General features: G+C 39.1%; 1 protein-coding gene across 2 annotated transcripts in view; it reads right to left on the reverse strand.

The window, feature by feature from the left end:
• CATSPERE (catsper channel auxiliary subunit epsilon) overlaps positions 1 to 26,183 on the reverse strand; it is a 160,888-nt gene that overhangs the window by 55,061 nt on the left and 79,644 nt on the right. For both annotated transcript variants that reach the window (XM_055095140.2, XM_055095109.2), the window contains exons 10-13: positions 24,073 to 24,550; positions 12,546 to 12,988; positions 3,381 to 3,439; positions 1,312 to 1,387 (exon numbers count right to left, since the gene is read on the reverse strand). In XM_055095140.2, coding sequence (XP_054951115.1) covers positions 1,312 to 1,387; positions 3,381 to 3,439; positions 12,546 to 12,988; positions 24,073 to 24,550 — 1,056 coding nt within the window. The remainder of the gene's footprint in view (positions 1 to 1,311; positions 1,388 to 3,380; positions 3,440 to 12,545; positions 12,989 to 24,072; positions 24,551 to 26,183) is intronic.

Genomic DNA, 26,183 nt, shown 5'->3' on the forward strand with positions numbered 1-26,183 from the left:
CTACCCAAGCCAGTGGATGGTAGAGTGTGGATCTGAACTCAGGTTAGATGAACCTGATTTTGTAATGCCTTGGCTGGGCAGGATAGAATGAATAGGGATCCCTAAAAAACTATAGATTAGAGAGGGCTGGAGGAAACCACGGTGCTTCGGGAAGGCATCCATAAAGGAAGTGGGTAAAAGCAGTTAAAGACAGAAACTGCAGACCTAGGCTAGGCCAGGACCTTCCTAGGTTGTGGTTTCTTACTTCCTACATGGATTAAGCTGGCATGTGGTAGGCAGACAGGGGAGTTGTTGGTGTGCACCTGCAGGCGATTTCCTGGGGAAGCAGCGTGTGTCCGCAGTGCTCAAGGATGGATCACGTCTGCCTCAGTTCAAGGCTCCCTCTAAATGTATGGAACCTTGCCCTGGTAGGAACGCAGGTTCCTCATGCTCGGGTTCTGAATGGGAGGGGCCAGGTCCTATTTCGCTTTGTATTCCCCATATATAACACAATGCCTGGTATATAGTAGGTGCTCCATATATGTTTACTGAATGTTAGGCTGAGAAGTAATAGAGAGAGGAGATGTGTGAAATATAGACTCAAAGGAGGCGGGGTTAAGAATTTATGTTGAATTTCACAATAATATAATGTGTAATATAGTAATAATACTGTTCAGTTACCTGAACACCCTGATACTATTTCATCCCTCCATGCCTTTTCCTGGAATGTTTTTGCACCTGCCTGCTGAACTTCTACCCATTCATCACTGGTCATTTTGTGTATCCCTTTCTTTTCACCTTTCCCCTCCCAGTCTCAGTAAACTTCCTTAGTTTACTTTCCTCTGGGCTGTTTGAGAACTGTGTATACCATTTTCCATAATAAAATGTTGCAAAATTAAGCTAGTTTATGTTTACCTCTAGGGAAGGTACCCTGTCTTTTTATTTTTGCAACTCCCATTACCGAGCACATAGACTGACACACAGAAACAGAGTAGGCATACAATAAACTTTTTTAAATGAATAAATGATTTTTTCTTTGTTTTTTTATTAAATTATGAATAAACGATTGTTTTGAAGAAATAAGTGCAGAATAAATATGGAACTTGCTAAGTAATAGGAGGGTGGTACTGTATGGAGGTATTGTATGGAGGTATTGTATGGAGGTATTGTACGGAGGTATTGTACGGAGGTATTGTACGGAGGTATTGTATGGAGGTATTGTATGGAGGTATTGTATGGAGGTATTGTATGGAGGTATTGTATGCATTATTTGGTTGACCACCTATACATTCTTGAAGTGAAATATTTGGGTCTTCAGCCCATGTCGCTTACCTTTTGGGCTATTGGGCATGCTTTTGAATATTCACTAGGTCGAAACTGAACCAGCACAAGACCCGTGTGGTTGTGTCTAGGAGAAACAATTCGTACAGGTTATTGTATCATGTGAGAGGCAGGCATGACACTGTCTTTCTGTAGAGCAAGTGCAAAGTCCCATGTGCACGGTGTCATTGACCTCCCACGCGAATTTCTAGAGGCCTGGAGGATGGTGCTGCTGGTAACAGCTCTCTGCTTCTGCTAAGACAGCTCTGCATGCTGGTCCTATTGTAAAGTTGCTCCCACCTCATCGTATCCCATGTTTTGGCCACCATAGGGTTAATGCGATGGGAAACAGAAATGAGCATCCTACCAGCATTTCAACCACCCTATTTCATTCACACAGTCCCTGGGCAATGGGGCTCTGCTGCTGACATCTCGACCTGAAGGTGGCAGCCACTGTGTGGGTTCCTCCTCTGGCTCCTACCCGTTTTCCCCTCGTATTGATAGCACCTTTGGAGCAATAAAGAGTGAGTTGTAAAATTAGTTTTCTGAGCCACATTAAACGGTCTAATATGATCTGACTGGGATTGAAAGCTAGGTCAGATAGAATGCCTTTCTCCACTATGAAGTGCACAAGCATCATTTTGTGTTCAGGCAAAACGTGAGGGCTAAAAAATAATAGAAGAAAACGTGAAAGTTTGATTTATACCTACACCTGCTAAGGTTTTTCTTGTCAAAAAAAAATGAGGACAAACAAACATAAAAAGTGTCCTTGGCAATTTTACGTGTATTCTATAGCAATGTAAATCTTAGTAAATATCCACAAAACCACAAATATCCAAAGGAACCTGGACCATTAGGAGCATAAAGAGATAAGTTGGTGGGTGAAAGGGAAAGAAAGGAATTCAGCCTCTCCTGGCTATGGAGTCTAAAGCAGCATTTCTCCCTACTCTTCCTGATCAGTCTCTGTCACTGATATATATACATATACATATATATATATATATATATATATATATATATATAATTCTGTTTTCTTCATAGCACTTACCAGTATTTGAAATTACTTATTTGATGATTGGTTGTTTTCTCACTGGAGAATGGGTTCCATGACACTAGAACTCCATCTTTCTCATTTACCCTGTATTTTAAATACCTAGAAAGTGCTTGGCATAGAGCAGGTAGTCAAACTCACTTGGAGTGGCACCAGACTAAAGAAAAATGGATTCTTCCTGCGGGTGCAGTGGCTCATGCCTGTAATCCCAACACTCTGGGGAGCCAAGGTGGGCGGATCACCTGAGGTTGGGAGTTCGAGACCAGCCTGACCAACATGGAGAAACTATGTCTCTACTAAAAATACAAAATTAGCCGGGTGTGGTGGCGCATGCCTGTAATCCCAGCTACTCGGGAGGTTGAGGCAGGAGAATCACTTGAACCTGTGAGGTGGAGGTTGCAGTGAGCCGAGATCATGCCAGTACACTCTAGCCTGGGTGACAGAGTGAGACTCCATCTTAAAAAAAAAAAAAAAAGAAAAAGGAAAAGAAAAAAGAAAAATTGATTTTTCCTAGGGAAAATATGCTATTTTTCCAAGAAAATACTTCCAGGCTGTAATGATAGCCACAGGAATGCCTTCACACAGAATTCCATGTTGGTTGTCTTCCTCCAGGTAGCCTAGCTGCTACCTTACTGCAGTAGTCAAAGACAGCATTTTATCTGGCTCTATGCAGAGTTTCTGTGATATCAGAGTTCTTATTTATGCCAGTGATGGTATGTAGAAACTTTGAGATGGGAACTAGTGATAAAACATGCTTGAAAATTATTCAACTAAGAAATAGCCCTTTTTTTGCATCTTCATTTGGATGAATGAGAAATTCAGATAGGTCATGTTTCTTATTAAACTACAAGGAGTATTTTACATTTTATACAGTTAAATATTAATTTTACATCTATCCAGACATTGAAGGGAATCTGAAATTTGAATATTTAAAAGAATATGAGGCCATTTAAATAAAAGAACACCCACAAATCAATAACCTGAGTAGCATATTTGATACTGAGAAAGTTCTTTTAAAAGTTATACTTACTGTGTCTCAAAGTAATCAGATATTCTCTCATAATCTACATTCTGATAAAATGTTAGTGTCTGAAAAAAGAAAATTTAAAATTTATGTAAAGCAGGGAAATTGGGGGTGGTGATCCCACTTTAGTAGCATATGGCTTTCCACATCTAGGCATGTAAAATGCCTTCATTAGGGTATGTAATGATGTTCATCACTTGTAAGTAATCAACAAGATTGACTGGTGGATAGACAGGTGCATAGATATGTAATAAAGCAAGTATGCAAATATAATAAAATATTAATGTACATAGTGGGTATAGATATAGAGCTGTTAAATGTAAAATTCTTTCAACTTTTCTGTATGTTTGACATTTTCCATAATAAAATGTTGCAAAATTATAATATAAATTGAATTCATAGCCTCACCAAGAATCTCACAAAAAAGTAATTCTACCTGAGAGAAATGTTTATATGTGCTTTTCAGGAGGTATATACTAAAATATTCATTGTAACATTATTCAGAATAGCCTCCAAATAGAAACAGACCAATGTTCATCAACAGTAAAATGCCTAAGGATATCTTGTAGTACATTCATACAGAGTGACACAATAGATCAGTGAATATGAATGAATGACAGCTACAGAAAACAACATGGACTTTCATAAGCGTCATATTCAAAGACAAAAGCAAGACAAAAATACAATATATGTAGATATTTATGGATGGATGTGTGTATATAATATACATGCAATGATTCCCTTCATATGAAGTTCAAAAATAGACAAAGCTTAGCTATATTACTTAGTGATGCATATGTAGGTTGTGAAACTATTAAGAAAAGTGAGGAAATTATTATTATTATTATTATTATTTGAGATGGAGTTTCACTCTTGTCGCCCAGGCTGAAGTGCAATGGCGCAATCTTGGCTCACTCCAACCTCCTCCTCCCAGGTTCAAGCGATTCTCCTGTCTCAGCCTCCCGAGTAGCTGGGATTACAGGTACCTGCCACCATATCCAGCCAATTTTTGTATTTTTAGTAGAGACGGGGTTTCACCATGTTGGTCAGGCTGGTCTTGAACTCCCGACCTCAGGCGATCCACCCGCCTCGGCCTCCCAGAGTGCTGGGATTCAGGTGTGAGCCACTATGCCTGGCCGAAAAGTAAGGAAATTATTACCACAAAAGTCAGACTAATGTTTAACCTGGAAAAGGAGACAATTCTGATCAGGGAAAACACAGGAGGGCTTTGGGTACTTCTGATGTTATATTTTTTTGACGTGAATGGTGATTACATGGGTGTTTGGTTTACAATAATTTGCTAAATTATGCATAAATGTTTTATTTACTTTTCTATGTGGGTGTTATATTCATTTTAAAAAAACAAATGATTAGCTATGATGCTTAGCATCATACTAGCCAATAATTAGTCTGTGAAGTTACAGTGACCCAGCCTGCATTATATAAGCAAGGTGCTTTCATAATATACTATTGTACTTCATTGAGCCTCAATTGCTATAGGATGTAAGACTCATCCTGATTTCAGAGATGTTAAATGTTAAGAAAAAAGTGCCCTATCGAAGAGATCACTTGAGGTTAGGAGTTCAAGACCAGCTTGGCCAACATGGTGAAACCCTGTCTCTACTAAAAAAAAAACAAAAACAAAAACAAAAACAAAAAAACAAAAATTAGCCAGGCATGGTGGTATGCACCTGTAATCCCAATTACTCGGGAGGCTGAGATACAAGAATTGCTTGAACCCGGGGAGCAGAGGTTGCAGTGAACCAACATTGTGCCGCTGCACTCCAGCCTGGATGACCGAGTGAGACCCTGTCTCAAAAAAAGAATGTGCCTTTGAATTGATAAAATATGGTAGTTGTAGTGATGGTAGCAGTAGGAGTAGTGGTAGTGTTTGTAGTAATGCATACACATAGTACTTACTATGTGCCAGGTGCTTTTCTAAGCCCTTAATGTATACTAACTCATTTAATCCTCATAAGAACCTTATGTGTCAAGTTGAAAGAAGAAAAAAAATTAGAATAAAAGAACCTTATGAGGTAGTTACTTTCATTACTATTATTAGCCCCAATTTACTGATGAGAGAATTACAGATTTAAAAACTTGTTCAGTGTCATTTGGTAGTAAATGATAGAGCCAGTATTTAATTAGAAATGCAAATTTTGTATTTTTGCAAAATGCAATGTTTCATTGCCATTGGTCATTTGTATATTTTTTATGAATAACTAGTAGTTTGAAGGTCTGAGTTGCAAATACACAAATATACAGTAGACCCTTGAACAACACAGGTTTGAACTACGCAAGTACACTTATACATGGGATTTTTTTTTCAATTAGTATACTGGAAAGTTTTTTGGAGATTTGTGGCAATTTGAAAAAACTCACAGTTGAACCATGTAGCCTAGAATACTGAAAAAATTAAGAAAAAGGTGTTTCACGAGTACATAAAATATATGTGGATACTAGTCTATTTTATCATTTGCTACCATAAAATATATACCGATCTACTGTAAAGTTAAAATTTATCAAAACTTAAACAAACATTTACAGACCACACATAGCGCCATTTGCAGTTGAGAGAAAAATAAACAAATGTAAAGGTGCAGTAATAAACCACAACTGCATGAAATTAACTACAGTACACACTGTACTATGTGATCATTTCACAGCCACCTCCGATTGCTATTGCTGTGAGCTCAAGTGTTGTGAGTATCTGCTTAAAATTCTGTGTGACACTAGTCATCCTGTGGGCAGTTCGTCCTTCCAGTAAATTGCATATCACAGCAAAAACTGATCTCTTGTGGTTCTTGCATATTTTTTTATCATGTTTAGTGCAATACTGTAAACCTTGAATAACACCATGGACCCATAGAGAGTGCCACTAGTGATGCTGTGGAAGGTGCTTCCAAGCAAAGAAAAGTCATGACATTACAAGAAAATGTTGAACGAGAGGGAAAATTGAAAAACAGAGCAAAACAAAAAAAGAGAAATGAAAAAAAATGTTGAAATGATTGATATGTACCTGTGTGTGTGTGTGTATATATATATGTATATGCACCTATATATATAACCTGTATACATATATATGTACCTGTATAGATATGTAACGATATATATGCCTGTATATATATGTGTGTGTGTGTGTGTGTGTGTGTGTGTATATAGAGAGAGAGGGAGAGAGAGAGAGCTATATATATATAGCTGTAGACTGAGGTCTACAGCTAGGTTGCCCATCATTTCAGATGATTTATCTTATAAACAGATAACGTAAACTTACGGTATTGATAAATACAGTACAGTATTGTAAATGTGTTTTCTCTTCCTTATGATTTTCTTAATTGCATTTCTTTTCTCTAGCTTACTTTATTGTAAGAATACAGCATATAATACATATAAAATATGTGTTAATAGGCTGTTTAGGTTAGGCTTCCAGTCAATAGTAGGCTGTTAGTAGTTAAGCTTTTGGGGAGTCAGAAGTTATACCACGGCCGGGTGTGGTGACTCACACCTGTAATCCCAGCACTTTGGCAGGCCGAGGCAGGTGGATCACGAGGTCAGGAATTTGAGACCAGCCTGGCCAACAGGGTGAAACCCTGTCTCTACTGAAAATACAAAAATTAGCTGGGCATGGTGGTGCACACCCATAGTCTCAGCTACTAGGGAGGCTGAGGCAGGAAGATCAATTGAACCCAGGAGGTGGAGGTTGCGGTGAGCCAAGATCACACCGCTGCACTCCAGCCTGGGCAACAAGAGTGAAACTCCATCTCAAAACAAACAAACAAACCAACAAATAAACCAGTAAAAGTTATACCAGATTTTCAACTGGGCAGGGGTTGGTGCCCCAATCCCCACATTGTTCAAGAATCAACTGTATACTATAATCAAATTCTTGGAAAGAAAACCAAGAGTTAAATATATCCTTTTATTTTGGTACATTATCAATCCAGTCCTATTTTATTTATCATACTTTATTTTTTCCCTGTATCATCTTCCCCCATAGTAGGTAGCAATATATCATATATCAAACAACTATGTTTGTATCCTTGAAAATATGCCTTTGGTATCTTTGTATCCTTGAAATACGTATAATGCCTTTTTGTTTGTTATTTATGTGTATGTATTTGTAATATTCATAAATGTTATTACACTGATAGTGCTATGGTCTGAACGTGTTCCTCTAAAACTTATGTGTTAAAACCTGATCACCAACATGATAGTATTGGAGGTGGAGCCCTTTGGGAGGTGATTAGGTCATGAGGGCACAGCCTCCTGAATGGGATTAGTGCTCTTATAAAAGAGGCCTCTGAGAGTGGCCTTGCCCCTTCTGCCATGTGAGGACACAGTGAAAAGACGCTGTCTGTGAGGAACGGTCCCTCACCAGAGACCAAGTCTGCTGGCATCTTGATCTTGGGCTTCCCAGCCTCCAGAACTATGAGAAAGTAAATTTCTGTTGTTATAAGCCACCTGGTTTGAGTTATTTTTGTTATGTAGCCCAAATGGACTAAGATAGATTTCAAATAGTTACTCATAATTTTTATTCAACTCTGTGTTTGAAGATCTATTCATGAGACTGCATGTAAATCTAAATCCATGTTGTTTCCAAATCTGTTGATGCCAGATTATATGATTATTTAAAATAAGTAATTATATATAATATTATAGATTGATAAAAATAAGTATCAAATGAAAGTAGAGTTACTGTTTCCCTGAGAACTAAGTTGATTTTTTTGGAAAATTTTGATAAAGCAAGTCACTGAAGAAATTGCTGAATTAGTAGGTATGAGCAAGGTAATACTAAAAAACTGAAAAAAATTATAAAATTCTAGAGTTTCAGTTGCTTTTCCAGTGCCTTCAAGTATTTTTTTTCTTTCTCTTAAAGAAACTGAAATAGGAACTCAGAAATGATGCATTATGAGCAAGGTTACATAAGAAAGGAGATGAGGAACTATAATAAATGGACATATTTTAAAGAAAAGGCTTTGGTCCTATATGAAAAGTATGTTCATTTATTTAAGTTAAAGTAAAATGTTTCATATATATTTAAGTTAAAGTAAAATGTTTCACATATATTGGTTTCACCTTTTATGATTCTCTGCTTTCACTGACTTTGGAATTAACTGACCACTTCCATTCCATTGTATCAGATAGCAGGCTCACTATTCTATGTGCTTAAGGAAGCTGAGCCTAGAAATGGAAGGTGGGGAACAGAAACTGCCATTTGAGTTACACAGTTTTTAAGAAGAAATTGAAGTAACATGTAAAATGCTCACATTATGATATTAATTTGAAATGCACTATACAAAATAAGATACACAGTATATTTATACCTATTGTTATAAGTAAAATGTTTATTCAGAAACAGAATGCTTGTTTCTCAGTACTGCAAGGAAAAATTAGCATTCAGATAAAAAGTTTTCTCAGCAAGGCAATTGTACTTTCTGCAGAAAGGATGCTCCTCACAGATGGAACAATGGCGAGAGCACCCTTTCTGCAGAAAGTAAAATTGCCTTGCTGAGAAAACTTTTTATCTGAATGCTAATTTTTCCTTGCAGTACCGAGAAACAAGCATTCTGTTTCTGGATAAACATTTTACTTACAACAAAATGGTGACCCATACAGGGATACACTTTCCTCTGGGGGCAGTCTCTAGTCCTCTCTAATGAGGAGGTGCCCCACTGCCTCATTGCGGTGGCCTCAGGGGTAAGGAATTGAGACCCACTCAGTGTGATGAATAAATCTGGACTCTCAGCAATATGGAAAGAAACTGGCTGGTAACCTGGAGTAAAGGATCCTCACATACCACGTGGACCAGGTAACCTCGTGCACGAGCCAAGGAAGGAAACACTGCAGGAGCCGGTAAAGTATTGCCTTGGTGGTCAAGACTAAGGAAAGAAAGCCGCGGGGTGGTAAAACATTCCTTGGACAGGATATACCAAGGAAACAGACACCGCAGAGGCAGTAGAGCATTCCTTAGTCAGGACTAAGGAAAGAAAAGCCATGGGAGGCGTTGAAGTATTTCTTAGGGTGTCTTAGAGATTAAAAAGAGGTGAAAAACCCCATTAGGGAGAGACTGAACCTCACACAATCCTCCAGCAATAGGAAAAATATTCAAAACTTCCCTTTCCTCTCTTCGCGGCGGAAGAAAGAGGCTAAGCTCCACTCCCACCAGCCGCTCCCTAGGGGAAAGGGAAGGAGAGGGGAGAACAGCAGCATAGGTGGCTGGCAGAGGCAAGGGAAAGACCAGCAGAGAGGAAAGAGAAACTAGGAGAGGAAGTTAGAGAGAAAGAGAGCAACAGCAGCAAGCACAGCTCCACATTGTTGTAGATTGCTAGCACCTGGCAGAGAGGCAGTGGCTAGGACGCTCTCCTCGCACCCAGCCATGCAGCTAGAGCCATCCAGGCCACCAGCTGTCGAGCCCCAAGCCTTCTGTGCTGCTCAGGTACGTCCTGCCACCCTCGGAGGACAGCTGGCCATGGACGCCTGCAAGTTAGAGCTGAGCAGGAAAGTGTGAGTGTGCCGGGGCCAGGATACCATGCCGCGCAGCCCAGCAGCCAAGAGGCAGGTCCCTCTCCCTAGCCTGGCTCTGCATGGAAGAAGAGGTCAAGGACTGGTGCCAGGAGGAGAGCAGAGGAGGTGAAAGAGCATGATCGTACAACTTGCGGCAGGCACCTGCCAAGCCTCTGGGCCAGCAACAGCCCGGGGCCTGGGCTGTGGCCACAAGGATCCCACCCAGCCCAAGAAACTAAGTGTAAGAGAGGAAGGGAGAAAGTAAAAAGGAAAATCAGAAAGAAACAGGAGAGACAGATGGCGGCACATGCTCTGGGGCAGGGCCCATGCCATTGCCTGGCCCTGCCAGCTGCAAGAGTGGGAGAACTCAGGAGGGAGACAGCGCAAATGAGAGAGAGAGATAGAGGGAGAGAATAAGTGAGCGAGAGACTGAAAGAGACAGAGATCAGAGAAAGACACAGAAGGTAAGACTAGGAAGAAAAAGTGTAAAAAGAAGTCAGAAAGTTAAGGCATGTCAAAGATTGTCTGTGAAAGTCATAAAAAAAGTTATAAAAGGGAATTTATGCAAGAAATATTGTATAATTTAAAAGTAATTAGGCCTCCTGAATATAAAACTATTAAAGTTTGTTAAGTTTCTTAGAAACTTAACAGGATGCAGTGAAGTCAGACACTTCCAAGAGCTTGGAAGATGCTTCCAAGAGCATCAGTCCGCCCTTATTCATCCCTAAGCAAATGTATAATAGTATTATAGAGGACATTTACTGAACACTCTGCCGAATAATTAGAGCAGTATTTGTGCTCTAGTTCAATTGGCTATCCATTTTACTCTAGCATTTCATCAACCAGAAAAACTTTTTCTTTTAAAAACTCAAGCAAAACAGCTAAGCCAAACATGTTAAAAAAGTTTGAAGAGAAAAAAATATAAAATCAAGAGGAAGGAATTGTAAAAATAAAAAGTTTCCTCTTCAAAGTTTCCCTTCTTGTTAAAGAATAAATCATAAGTGTTAGAAATAATAGTTTCTTTTAAAGACTAACTTCCTTCAAGCCTTCAAGCCTCCTTACTTTGTGCTAATAACTCTTTGCTAAGCCCTATCCTATGTAGCTGTTAGACATGCTCACAGGCATGTAGTACATCCTGTGTCCTTGTACTTTAACCGAGATATCTGTGCTGGACATGCTCACAGGCAGGTTCCAGTTCGCAGTCTATGCCCCTTTATTATTTAGGAATGTTACTATTTTTCTAAGTCTTTTCGTAAGCAACCTCCTTTTTTCCTTTGTTCCCTATTGCCTTTACCTATTTAGGAAAGTTTTAAATTATTAGCCCGTCAGGTTCAGCTTAGATTGTGAGGTCTAGCTTCAGTCAATGGAGACAAGACACAGTAGCAAGGACAAGCCCTGTAAAGGATAAAAATTGCTTCCCTCCTTTATTCAGGTGCACTCTTGCCATTGTTCCATCTGTGAGGAGCACCCTTTCTGCAGAAAGTAAAACTGCCTTGCTAAGAAAATTTTTTGTCTAAATGCTGTTTTTTTCTTGTAGTACCAAAGAACAAGCATTCTGTTTCTAAGTAAACATTTTACTTATAACACCTATTATGACATTGTTTGCAAAGATGGCTGCAAGAATTTTTCCCATTCCCATATGCATGTCCCGTATGCAGTGTAACTTGCTATTTCTCCATAAGAGGTAGAGTTTATGTCACCATCCTATGAGTTAGGGATATGTGGCCAAACCTAGGCTTCTGCTCTCACCGTCTTGGAACACTGCCCTGAGACTGCCACAGAAGAAGCCAGGTCTAGTCTGGAGGATAACACTAGACCTGGGTTATCCAGCAGAGACAAGTGTTCCAGCTGAGGCCCCTTAGATTAATGAGGCCATCTTAGGTCATGTAGTTGCAGACGAATTAGCAGATGCCCACATCACATCCACGAACCCAGATGAAACCAGCAGAACTGCCCAGCTACTCACAGCCCAAACTATTGACGGATAGAATTGGTTTTTTTGTTTTGTTTTGTTTTGTTTTGTTTTTTGAGAGGGAGTCTCACTCTGTCACCCAGGCTGGAGTGCAGTGGTGTGATCTCGGCTCACTGCAACCTCCACCTCCTGGGTTCACACCATTCTCCTGCCTCAGCCTCCCGAGTAGCTGGGACTACAGGCACCCGCCATGACGCTTGGCTAATTTTTTGTATTTTTAGTGGAGACGGGGTTTCACTGTGTTAGCCAGGATGGTCTCGATCTCCTGACCTCGTGATCTGCCTGCCTTGGCCTCCCAAAGTGCTGGGATTACAGGTGTGAGCCACCACGCCCGGCCCAGAATTGGTTGTTGTTCTAAGCAATTAGGTTTTGAGTGGTTTGTTATACTACAATAGACAACAGGAGTCTACAGGAAAGCCATGCATTAAAAAAAAAAAAGAAGAAGAAGTGAACAATACAATTGACAATGAGTTTTGAAGGAATGTGTTATTAGGTGGCAAAGAGGGCTTGGATATGGAAAGCAAAAATAATGGCTTGGGAATGAATGGCTTATCGTGTTTTTATTTATTAAAAACTCAGACATTCCTCAACATTTTCCCAGCTGAGCCTAGAAGGGAAATCCATTTACAAAAATGTTAATATTATACTTTTATACTTATTAAAATCAAATGAAGAAATTTAAAATATTAGCTTACTAGAGTTTTGGTGCAGTATCCAAAGGCAGCTTCAAAGGAAATCTCATGACTCTCTTGTAATATTTTTGGGCCATAAGATTCTACAATAACATACAGACCAGTGTTTTCTGGATAGACGATCTGAGTCCAAACTGTCAGAGCCTCTCCCTTGTCCAAAAAGTAAAAAACATGAGCAACATTGTTATGAAATGCCATGTATGGGCATTTGTCTTTTGTTGTGAAAGCTATACTTTGTGCTTCCAGACGTAAGGGATAGTCCTGTATTTGTATTGTGCCATCATCCAAAGCATACAGGAAATATGTTTGACCAGATGTACTTAAGAAAATGAATGCTCTTGTTGTGTAATTTGTCCATAAATGCAGCTTTACTGCATCTCTAGTATTAATCTTGGAATAAAATATTACATTATTTTCCATTTTTACCAAAATAGCTCCATAATAATCTGGAAAAAAGAGAAAAGTTTGTGTTAGTCTAAGTAACCATAAATCGTGCTGTTTTAGTTAAGTGTACTTTTAACGAAAATAATTTCTTTGATAACGACCGAGTATTTTCATACTTTGAGAAAGTTAGAATGTGCAGATATGAACCCATAACTTTACACTATATTGGGGAACTTCTCTGCCACTTCATTGTATTAGTTTTCTTCTTGAATACTATATCACTTATATAACATCATTTAACATAAAAAGCTGGAATTCATGTATTCAGTAATAACAAGGATGAGCATGGCAGGAATAGAGCTATTAGGAATTCTGCATTGTGTTGTGGATTGAATTGTGTCCCCCCAAATTCTTGTGTTGAAGCCCTAACGTCCAATGAGACTGTATTTGGAGACAGGGCCTTTAGGAGGTAATTAAGGTAAAATGGGCTAAGAAGCAGGGGGTCCTAGTCCAACAGAACTGGCGCCCTTATAAGAAAAGGAAGAGACACCAGGGATCTCTCCGGACACACAGAGAAGAAAGGCCACATGAGGACACAGCAAGACGGCGACTGTCTACAAGCCAGGAACTGAGGCCTCATAGAAACTAATCCTGACAGTACCTTGATCTTGGACTTCTAGCCTCTAGAAATATGAGAAAATCTAAATTTCTGTTGTTTAAGCTGCCCAGTCTGTGGGATTTTGTTATGGCAACCCTAGCAGGCTAATATAGCTGGAATGAAGACATGGAGGTGAGTGGGGGTGAGAGTGGTATAAGGCATAGCCTACCTCTGCAGGTTCACTCATAGCAGATAATCAGCTTTCTCCACTTAATGTTCTGCCTAAGTCACAGTGGGTCATAGTGGGTAACTATCTTAACCTCTTTAGTTCTGTTGCTATGTCTGTAAAATGAACAGTTGGGCTAGATGATTTCATAGCTTTCTTTCAAGATATGACATTCTCTGTGTACAGCCTCTAGGAATATACTTTGTCAAAAGACAACACTTGGAGAGGACTGGCTGGAAGGAAGAGGGGAATTCATCAAGTCAGGGAGGTTCAGGCTGTGTTGTGTTTATGCATCTTACATTTGAAATCAGAATAAGTCAGTAACATTTTTACAAATTACTATAAATTGTATTCTACTTAAACTTACCTAATCAGAAATATATGCAGTAGATCACAAGGTGGAAGGGGAGAAATGTGAATGGATGACATAATAACATATAATTCTATGCTGAATAAAAAAGTAATTGCAGGATGCATGCAGTATAATGATATATAAAATTTAAAACCTCAGGAAACAAAACAATACATTGTTTTTGGATTATATATAATGTCCAAGTTGCTTCATGATATGGCCTGTCTGTTCTTTAGCCAGGTTTGTCTCTTGCCATTTTTTGCCTTACACTGTGTTATCTAGTCAGCCTGACCTAATTTCAGTTCCCCAAACTTGCCATGTTCTTTCCTACCTCCACATCTTTGCACATGCTGTATTCTCAGCTTGGAATGCTACCTCAATCCCCCAGCCTAACCAGTGAAATCATTTTCTAATATATATACTCTCTCCCTAGTTTTCAGTTTAGAAGTCATTTCCTCCACACCTAGTTTTCTGATCCCATACATCTGGATTGATGTTCCCAATATTTGCTTTCATAGCACCTTCTCTTTTGCTGATCACACTGCTGACTACAAACCTTATAAATCATCCTTGCTTTAAATATGAAGTTAAAATGAGAACTAAGAATGATTTAAAAGATAATGTGGCTAAAGCCACACAGAGAAAAATTCATAGCCTTTTGCTTGTGTGTAGCTTTAAATGCTTAGAAAATAAGAAAGACTAAAAATGAATGAAATAACCATTTAACTTAATAAGCAGGCAAGAGATGACTAAAGTTACAAAAAGAAAGCAGAAGTAAAGAATCAATAATGACAAAAGCAGAAATTAAATTAAAAAGAAAGTAGATAAAATTAAGAATTCTTTTTAAAAGGAAAAGAAAATAAAACCTAAAAAAACACAATCTCTTGCAAGCCAAACTAACAAGGGGGTTAGGCACAAGCAATATTATAAATGAGGAAGATAATTATAGGTACATAAGAAATTTAAAAGTTAAAATAGCCTACTTTTGCCAATAAATTAGAAAATCTACATAAAATGAATTATTTCCTAGAAAGACAAGAACTTCTGAAATTGACTCAAGAAGGAATAAAATATTAGAATAGATCAATTAGAGAAAATAAAAATAATGAAAAGATACAACATTCCTGGTTGGGAAGACAAATATTGCAAACATCTATTCAACAAATGTATTGAATGCCTACTATGGGGCTATACTGTTCTAGGTACTTAGGAGGAATATATTCATGAAAAAACAGAAAAGTCCTTCTCTTGCGTAGCTTACATTCCAGCAGAGAAGACTGCCAATAAACATGAAAAGAAATTATTTAGTGTGTTAGGTGATTAAGGATATAGTAATCAAAAAAGTATAGCACTAGGACAAATAGATTAGTGGAACAGAATAGCCTAGAAACAATCCGGGTAATGTGAGGAATGAATACATAATACAAGTAGCATTTCAGATCAGTGGGAGAGGTTTGCTTAATAGAAGAATGGTTTAAGGCAACATCAGCTTTCAATGGGAAAAATACCATTAGATTCCTAACTCTTGCTAAATATCAAAACATAAAAATCAGAATTATAAGAATAATGAAAAGATATAATATCTTTATAATTGAAATGACCTGTCATATTATGGCATATCAGAAGTTACAAATAAAAATATTAATAAATTTGACCATTTAAAAGTACAAATTCTAAATACCAAACTCCTCCAAAAAGTTACAGGAAGTTACACACTAGAGAAAATATTTGCAATACATGAGATAAAGAACATATCAGTATAGATAAAACCAATGCAAAAATGTCCAAACAGTATGAATAGAAAATTCACAGAAAAGGGGGAGTTGTGGGCAAGATGGGAGAATAGGAACAGCTCCAGTCTGCAGTTCCCAGCGAGATCAACGCAGAAGGCGGGTGATTTCTGCATTTCCAACTGAGGTTTAGCTCATTGGGACTGGTTAGACAGTGGGTGCAGCCCACGGAGGACGAGCTGAAGCAGGGTGGGGCGTCGTCTCACTGGGGAAGTGCAAGGGGTCAGGGAACTCCTTCCCCTAGCCAAGGGAAGCCACGAGGGACTGTGCCATGAGGAACAGTCTGGTTCCTCCATGAGGAACCCACGGTCTTTGCCACCCACAGACCAGGAGACTCCCTCAGGTTACTACACCACCAGGGCGCTGGGTTTCAAGCACAAAACTAGGCAGCCGTTTGGGCAGACACCAGGCCAGCTGCAGGAGTTTTTTGTTTTTGTTTTTGTTTTTTTTCATACCCCAGTGGTGCCAGGAACACCAGTGAGAGAGAACGATTCACTCCGCTGGAAAGGGGGCTGAAGCCAGGGAGCCAAGTGGTCTAGCTCAGTGGATCCCACCCCTATGGAGTCCAGCAAGCTAAGATCCACTGGCTTGAAATTCTCACTGCCAGCACAGCAGTCTGAAGTGACCTGGGACACCCGAACTTGGTGGGGGTAGGAGCGTCTGCCATTACTGAGGCTTGAGTAGGCGGTTTTCCCCTCACAGTGGAAATAAAGCTGCCAGGAAGTTCTAACTGGGCGGAGCCCACCACAGCTCGGCACAGCTGCCATAGCCAGACTGCCTCTCTAGATTCCTCCTCTCTGGGCAGCGCATCTCTGAAAGAAAGGCAGCAGCCCCACTCAGGGGCTTATAGATAAAACCCTCATCTCCCTGGGACAGAGCACCTGGGGAAAGGGGCTGCCCTGGGCGCAGCTTCAGCAGACTTAAACGTTCCTGTGAGCCAGCTCTGAAGAAGCAGTGGGTCTCCCAGCACAGCCCTCAAGCTCTGCTAAGGGACAGACGGCTTCCTCAAGTGGGTCCCTGACCCCTGTGTCTCCTGACTGGAAGACACCTCCTAGCAGGGGTCGACAGACACCTCATACAGGAGAGCTCTGGCTGGCATCTGGCGGGTGCCCCTCTGGGACAAAGCTTCCAGAGGAAGGAACAGGCAGCAATCTTTGCTGTTCTGCAGTCTCTGCTGGTGATACCCAGGCAAACAGGGTCTGGAGTGGACCTCCAGCAAACTCCAGCAGACCTGCAGGAGAGGGGCCTGACTGTTAGAAGGAAAACTAACAAACAGAAAGGAATAGCATCAACATCAACAAAAAGGACATCCACACAAAAACCCCATGTAAAGGTCACCAACATCAAAGACCAAAGGTAGATAAATCCACAAAGATGAAGAAAAACCAGTGCAAAAAGACTGAAATTTCAAAAACCAGAATGCCTCTTCCCCTCCAAAGGATCACAACTCCTCGTGAGCAAGGGAACAAAACTGGACAGAGAATGAGTTTGATGAACTGACATAAGTAGGCTTCAGAGGGGAGTAATAACAAACTCCTCTGAGCTAAAGGAGCATGTTCTAACCCAATGCAAGGAAACTAAGAACCTTGAAAAAAGGTTAGATGAATTGCTAACTAGAATAACCAATGTAGAGAAGGACATAAATAACCTGATGGAGCTTCACAGCACGAGAACTTTGTGGAGCATACACCAGTATCAATAGCCAAATCGATCAAGCAGAAGAAAGGATATCAGAGATTAAAGATCAACTTAATGAAATAAGCATAAAGAAAAGATTAGAGAAAAAAGAATGAAAATGAATGAACAAATCCTTCAAGAAATATGGAATATGTGAAAAGACCAAACCTATATTTGATTGGTGTACCTGAAAGTGATGGGGAGAATGGAACCAAGTTGGAAAACACTCTTCAGGATACTATCCAGGAGAAGTTCCCCAACCTAACAAGACAGGCCAACATTCAAATTCAGGAAATACAGAGAACACCAAAAAGATACTCCTCGCGAAGAGCAACCACAAGACAAACAATCATCAGATTCACCAAGGTTGAAATGAAGGAAAAAATGTTAAGGGCAGCTAGAGAGAAAGGTTGGGTTACCCACAAAAAGAAGCCCATCAGACTCACAGCAGATCTCTCTGCAGAAACCCTACAAGCCAGAAGAGAGTGGGGGACAATATTCAACATTCTTAAAGAAATGAATTTTCAACGTAGAATTTCATATTCAGCCAAACTAAGCTTCATAAGCAAAGGAGAAATAAAATCCTTTACAGACAAGCAAATGCTGAGAGATTTTGTCACCACCAGGCCTGCCTTACAAGAGCTCCTGAAGGAAGCACTAAATATGCAAAGGAAAAACCAGTACCAGCCACTGCAAAAACATGCCAAATTGTAAAGGCCATCGACACTATGAAGCAACTGCATCAAATAACGAGCAAAATAACCAGCTAGCATCATAATGAAAAGATCAAATTCACACAAAACATATTAACCTTAAATGTAAATGGGCTAAATGCCCCAATTAAAAGACACAGAATGGCAAATTGGATCAAGAGTCAAGACCCATTGGTGTGCTGTATGCAAGACACCCATTTCACGTGCAAAGACACACATAGGCTCAAAGGGATGAAGGAATATTTACCAAGCAAATGGAAAGCAAAAAAAAAAAAAAAAAAAAAAGCAGGGGTTGCAATCCTAGTCTCTGATAAAACAGACTTTAAACCAGCAAAGATCAAAAAAGACAAAGAAGGGCATTACATAATGGTAAAGGAATCAATGCAACAAGAAGAGCTAACTATCCTAAATATACATGCACCCAATAAAGGAGCACCCAGATTCATAAAGCAAGTTCTTAGAGACCTACAAAGAGACTTAGACTCCCACACAATAATAGTGGGAGACTTAAACACCCCACTGTCAATACCAGACAGATCGATGAGAGAGAAAATTAACAAGGATATCCAGGACTTGAACTCAGCTCTGGACCAAGCGGACCTAATAGACATCTACAGAACTCTCCACCCCAAATTGACAGAATACACATTCTTCTCAGCACCACATCAAACTTATTTTAAAATCGACCACATAATTAATTAGAAGTAAAACACTCCTTAGCAAATGCAAAAGAATGGAAATCGTAACAAACAGTCTCTCAGACCACAGTGCAATCAAATTAGAACTCAGGATTAAGAAACTTACTCAAAACTACACAACTACATGGAATCTGAATAACCTGCTCCTGAATGACTACTGGGTAAATAAATTAAGGCAGAAATAAATAAGTTCTTTGAAACCAACGAGAACAAAGACACAACGTACCAGAATCTCTGGGACAGAGCTAAAGCAGTGTTTATAGCACTAAATCCCCACAGGAGAAAGCAGGAAAGGTCTAAAATTGACACCCTAACATCACAATTAAAAGAACTAGAGAAGCAAGAGCAAACAAGTTCAAAAGCTAGCAGAAGACAAGAAATAGCTAAGATTGGAGCAGAAGTGAAGGAGATAGAGACACGAAAAACCCTTCAAAAAATCAATGAATCCAGGAGCTGGTTTTTTGAAAAGAATCTATGAATCTTGAAATCTATGAATCTATGAATCTATGAAATCTATGAATCTATGAAAAAAATCAATGAAACCAGGAGCTGGTCTTTTGAAAGATCAACAAAATAGACCACTACTCAGCCTAATAAAGAAGAAAGGAGAGAAGAACCAAATAGACACAATAAAAAAAGATAAAGGGGATATCACCACTGATCCCACAGAAATACAAACTACCATCAGAGAATAAACAACTCCATGCAAACAAACTAGAAAATCTAGAAGAAATGGATAAATTGCTGGACACATACACCCTCCCAAAATGAAACCAGGAAGAAGTCAAATCCTTGAATAGACCAATAACAAGTTCTGAAACTGAGACAGTAATGAATAGCCTACTAACCAAAAAAAGCCAAGGACCAGACAGATTCACAGCCAAATTCTACCGGAGGTACAAAGAGGAGCTGGTACCATTCCTTCTGAAACCATTCCAAACAACAGAAAAAGAGGGACTCCTCACTAATTCATTTTATGAGGCCAGCATCATTCTGACACCAAAACCTGGCAGAGACACAACAAAAAAAGAAAATTTCAGGCCAATATCCCTGATGAACATCGTTGCAAAAATCCTCAGTAAAATACTGACAAACAAAATCCAGCAGCACATTAAAAAGCTTATCCACTACGATCAAGTCGGCTTCATCTCTGGGATGCAAGGCTGGTTCAATATATGCAAATCAATAAATGTAATCCATCTCATAAACAGAACCAATGACAAAAACCACATGTTTGTCTCAATAGATGCAGAAAAGGCCTTCAATAAAATTCAACACCCCTTCATGCTAAAAACTCTCAATAAACTAGGTATTGATGCAATGTGTCTCAAAATAATAAAAGCTATTTATGACAAACCCACAGCCAATATCATACTGAATAGGCAAAAGCTGGAAGCATTCCCTCTGAAAACCGGCACAAGACAAGGATGCCTTCTCTCACCACTCCTATTCAACATAGTATTGGAAGTTCTGGCTAGGGCAATCAGGCAAGAGAAAGAAATAAAGGGTATTCAAATAGGAAGAGAGGAAGTCAAATTGCCTCTGTTTGGAGATGACATGATTGTATATTTAGAAAACCCCATTGTCTGAACCCAAAATCTCCTTAGGCTGGTAAGCAACTTCAGCAACGTCTCAAGATACAAAATCAATGTGCAAAAATCACAAGCATTCCTATAGACCAATAACAGACAGAGAGCCAAATCATGAGTGAACTGCCATTCACAGTTGCTAAAAAGAGCATAAAATACCTAGGAATACAACTTACAAGGGATGTAAAGGACCTCTTCAAGGAGAACTACAAACCACTGCTCAAGGAAATAAGAGATGACACAAACAAAAGGAAAAACATTCCAGGCTCATGGATAGGAAGAATCAGTATCGTGAAAATGGCCATACTGCCCAAAGTAATTTATAGATTCAATGCTATCCCCATCAGACTACATTAACTTTCTTCACAGAATTAGAAAAAACTACTTTAAATTTCATATGGAACCAAAAAAGAGCCTGTATAGCCAAGACAATCCTAAACAAAAAGAACAAAGCTAGAGGTATCACGCTACCTGACTTGAAACTATACTACAAGGCTATAGTAACCAAAACAGCATGGTACTGGTACCAAAACAGATATATAGACCAATGGAACAGAACAGAGGCCTCAGAAATAATGCCACACATCTACAACAATCTGATCTTTGACAAACCTGACAAAAACAAGCAATGGGGAAAGGATTCCCTATTTAATAAGTGGTGTTGGGAAAACTGGCTAGCCATATGCAGAAAGCTGAAACTGGATCCCTTCCTTACACCTTATACAAAAATTAAGATGGATTAGAGACTTAAACTTAAGACCTAACACCACAAAAACCCTAAAAGAAAACCTAGGCAACACCATTCAGGACATAGGCATGGGCAAAGATTCATGACTAAAACACCAAAAGCAATGGCAACAATAGCCAAAATTGACAAATGGGATCTAATTAAACTAAAGAGCTTTTGCACAGCAAAAGAAACTATCATCAGAGTGAAAAGGCAACCTACAGAATGGGAGAAAATTTTTGCAGTCTATCCATCTGACAAAGGGCTAATATCCAGAATCTACAAAAACCTGAACAAATTTACAAGAAAAAATAACCCCATCAAAAAGTGGGTGAAGGATATGAACAGACACTTCTCAAAAGAAGATATTTATGCAGCCAACAAACGTGGAAAAAAGCTCATCATCACTGGTCATTAGAGAAATGCAAATCAAAACCACAATGACATACCGTCTCACGTCAGTTAGAATGGTGATCTTTAAAAAGTCAGGAAACAACAGATGCTGGAGAGGACGTGGAGAAATAGGAATGCTTTTACACTGTTGGTAGCAGTGTAAATTAGTCCACCCATTGTGGAAGACACTGTGGCAACTGCTCAAGGATCTAGAACTAGAAATACCATTTGACTGAGCAATCCCATTACTGGGTGTATACCCAAAGGATTATAAATTATTCTACTATAAAGACATATGCACACCTATGTTTATTGCAGCACAGTTCACAATAGCAAATACTTGGAACCCAAATGCCCATCAATGATAGGCTGGATACCAACCCAAATGCCCATCAGTGATAGACTGGATAAAGAAAATGTGGCACATATACACCATGGAATACTATGCAGCCATGAAAAAGGATGAATTCATGTCCTTTGCAGGGACATGGATAAAGCTGGAAACCATCATTCTCAGCAAACTAACACAGGAACAGAAAACCAAATACCGTATGTTCTCACTCATAAGTGGGAGTTGAACAATGAGAACACATCAACACAGGGAGGGGAACATCACACACCAAGGCCTGTCAGGGGTTGGGAGGGTAGGGGAAGGATAACATTAGGAGAAATACCTAATGTAGATGACAGGTTGATGGGTGCAGTCAACCACCATGGCACGTGTATACCTATGTAACAAACCTGCACATTCTGCACATGTATCCCAGAGCTTAAAGTATAATAAACAAATAAAAAATAAAACAGAAATAAGGAAATGACAAGAAAAAAAGGAAATTCACAGAAGAATATGGCCAATAAATTTGTGAAACTAGATAAAACATCTAATTATAAAAGATATGTGCAATAAAATAACATTTTTCTTCTATATAACCAGTAACTGTTAAACAGATTCTATGAAAATGATACATTTTCAATACTTTTGGGGGAGTTTAGACTGTGACAAACTTTGCTGGTGGGTAAGTGAGAAGGATTTATCAACTTTTTAAATATTCGTAATCTCTGATTCAGGAATTCTATATCCAGTAATTTATATTACAGAAACACTTGTATCAGTGTGTGTACATATGCATATTTTCTGCAGCATTATTTGTAACAGAAAAAGAACTGAAGGCTAATATCTATCTAAATATCTATCTACACCCCTATTAATTAGACAGTAGTGTGCATAGACAGTGGAACAATACACAGCAGTTAAAATGGCATTCGTTTTATATCTATTATATGTATTGTTTTGAAAACATGCCCATTATATTTAGTATTTGCTTGTTTGAAAGTCTGGACAAACTCACAGGAGCTTTTTTTTTTTTTTTTTTAGACAGGATCTCACTCTGTTGTCCAGGCTGGGGAGTTCAGTGAGGTGAACATGGCTCACTGCAGCCTTGACCTCCCGGGCTCAAGTGATCCTCCTGCCTCAGTCTTCTGAGTAGCTGGGACCACAGGCGTGTACCACCATGCCCAGCTAATTTTTAAGTTTTTAGTAGGGATGAGGTCTCACCATGTTGCACAGGCTGGACTCGAACTCCTGGAGTCAAGTGATCCTCCCACCTTGGCCTTCCAAAGTGCTGGCATTAGAAGCGTGAGCCACCACGCCTGGCCTCACAGGAGTTTCTTAATAGTTGGTTATTTGGGAAATGAGAATGGTGAGAGATGAAGGCCTTTAACTTCAGACTTCATACGCTTATGAATTGTTTGAGCGTGTTATATTTCATTGTTTCTGAATGACCTTCAGTACAACATTCAAACTGGGTATCTGACCTCCTCTAAAATCTATCCCCAATGTATCATTCTAACTTTGTCTTCTTATCACTGTGGCTCATGGTTGTTTAAAAAACACATATGATCCTGTTTCATATGTGCTGTATAACACAAAACCTCCCTCTACAGGTTTCAGAGGGAACACGGCCCTATCAACACCTTGATATTCCACTTCTAGCCTCCAGAACTGTGAAGTCATACATTTATGTTGTTTTAAGTCATCCAGTTTGTGGTACTTTGTTACGGGAGCCCCAGGAAACATAACACAATACCACAGCACCTCCTACACCCTACGATGTATATATAAATTGCTTAGTTAGAATCTACTGATTGACCAAAATGAAACTCCCCTCTCCCCCGCAAAAAGAAATTGAGTTTGCCCTTTTGCAATGTGAGATCATAGTTAACATTACTTGTATTTAAAGTCAATTCATTTGTAGGTGATAAGAAGTGCACCTTTGGCTGTCAAAAACGCCACACATTGGTACATTAAAAAGTGTTACATCATTATAAGGAAGATGTCTATAGTGAAATCTAGAATAATGTTAGTGGACTGAGAATGCCTTACCTATGAAAACTTCATGAATAATGCTGTCATTTGATAGCATTGATAGATTTCCATGTCCTGCAGGTGTCTGTAAAATCCCAGTAAAGGTGAAATTATGGTAACAATAGTAGATACTATGCTTGTTCCATAGCAGTAATCCTGGCAGTGCTGAAAATGTAAAATGTGGCATGGTAACACTGTCAATAGGGGCATCTAATGTAAAGTCTTGGGAAACCCACTGTTTTGTATCTTCATTATATATCACTAAGAAAATCTTTTTGGTGACGGTACATACAGTGCAATAATTTAAAAACACAGCAATCTCCAGAGGGTGTCCTGTATACTCAACCCTGTCTATGGTCAGAGTAGCAGTCACTGATAGACTTAGGATGTTTTTCAGTTCTGTGGTAGTTACTAATCTGGCAAACTTAAGACGAATGGATCCGAGGTAAATTTCATTTTCTGTCCAGACTGCAAAGGTGCTTCTTCTTCCTTTAGCCTGTGACAAAATGAAAAATGATGAGAAAGATCTTCGATTTTAGAGACGGGCCTAATACTTTCTCTTTTTTAAAATTTAAATTTTATTTTTTATTTTTTTAAATTTTCTTTCAATAGGTTTTTGGGGAACAGGTGGTGTTATATGAATAAGTTCTTCAGTGGTGGTTTCTGAGATTCTGGTGCACCCATCACCTGAGCAGTGTACACTGTACCCAATGTATAGTCTTTTATCCCTCACCCCGCTCCCATCCTGCCCCCCACCCCCGCCCAAGTCTCCAAAGTCCATTGTATCATTCTTACGCCTTTGTGTCCTCATAGCTTAGCTACCAAGGTCTAACAACTTCCATCTTCTAATTTGCTACATTTAAAATACAGAGACCAGGTGTGGTGGTTTCATGCCTATAATCCCTGCACTTTGGGAGGCTGAGGCAGGAGAATCACTTGAAGTCAGAGGTTTGAGACCAGCCTGGGCAACAAAATGAGACCCCGTTTCTACAAAAGTTAAAAACTAGTTGGGGGTGGTGGCGTGTGTCTGTAGTCTCAGCTATTTGGGAGGCTGAGGTGGAAGGATCACTTGAGCCCAGGAGTTCAAGGATGCAGTGAGCCATGATCATGCCACTGCACTCCAGCCTGGTGACAGAGCAAGACCCTGTCTCTAAATAAATAAATAAATAAATATTAAAGGTAGTAAATACTAAGGTTTGATTTGTTTCAATATATTTTTGAATAATACTTCAGGCATAGAAATATATTAAATAGAAATTGGTCATATTACATATAACCATAAAAATAAATTATCCCAATTATTTGTTTATAAATTGTTTCTATCGGTAGGACTAATAAATTTTAATTCCTTTTAAATCTTTTAAGCACATCAGCCTTCTCTTTGTGTATTTATCACTCTGGCTTGGAGTGCGCCTTTCACCTTGATGTTTACTAAGGTCAATATATAAAGTCTCTTCAAATATTAACTCATTTTTGGAATTTTAGATTCCTTGGTTATCAGATAAAGAGAAGAGAAACTTAAAGCCTTAGACAAATGAATTCTACCCTTTCATGGATATAGGCTGCTAGTATTCAGAAACTGCTGTGCCTGAAACTCGGTGGGCCTAATTTCATCAAGGAGTCCAAGGCCTCCCTTCTCCTCTGCCTCCTCTCCCCACTGTTTCTAATTTTTTGGGATTTTTAATTGAAATGTAATTTCTATGTACATGACAATCAAAAGGAATCTTTTGAAAACATCTTGTTGTCCTCATTTTACTCAATGTACAAATATTTAGTGTATACTGAAACAGGAGGTAGGCAGATATCAAACTGGTAACCAAAGAAAGACACAATTTGGGATAAAAGGTCATTTTGCTAAATGTGGATTCACGTTAAAGTACAGAACTTATGTTGCTGGAAACAATTCTTAAAGAAGAAATAGATTAGAAACAAAATGGTGAGCTATAGAAGAAACCCACAGCCATTCTCATTCTTGTCAGAGAGATGGGAAGAGGAACACGTCATAAACAGGATAGATAAGAATTCCAAGGATTCCCAGCCAAGAAGTGAGTTTTCACTCTCACTCACAAACCCTTTCCCACGTAACTCCACTTAATGCTTCGGCATAATCATGCAGGTGAGGTGAGAGA

This window comes from Pan paniscus, chromosome 1 (genome assembly GCF_029289425.2).
Source record: "Pan paniscus chromosome 1, NHGRI_mPanPan1-v2.0_pri, whole genome shotgun sequence".
Lineage (NCBI taxonomy): Eukaryota > Metazoa > Chordata > Mammalia > Primates > Hominidae > Pan > Pan paniscus.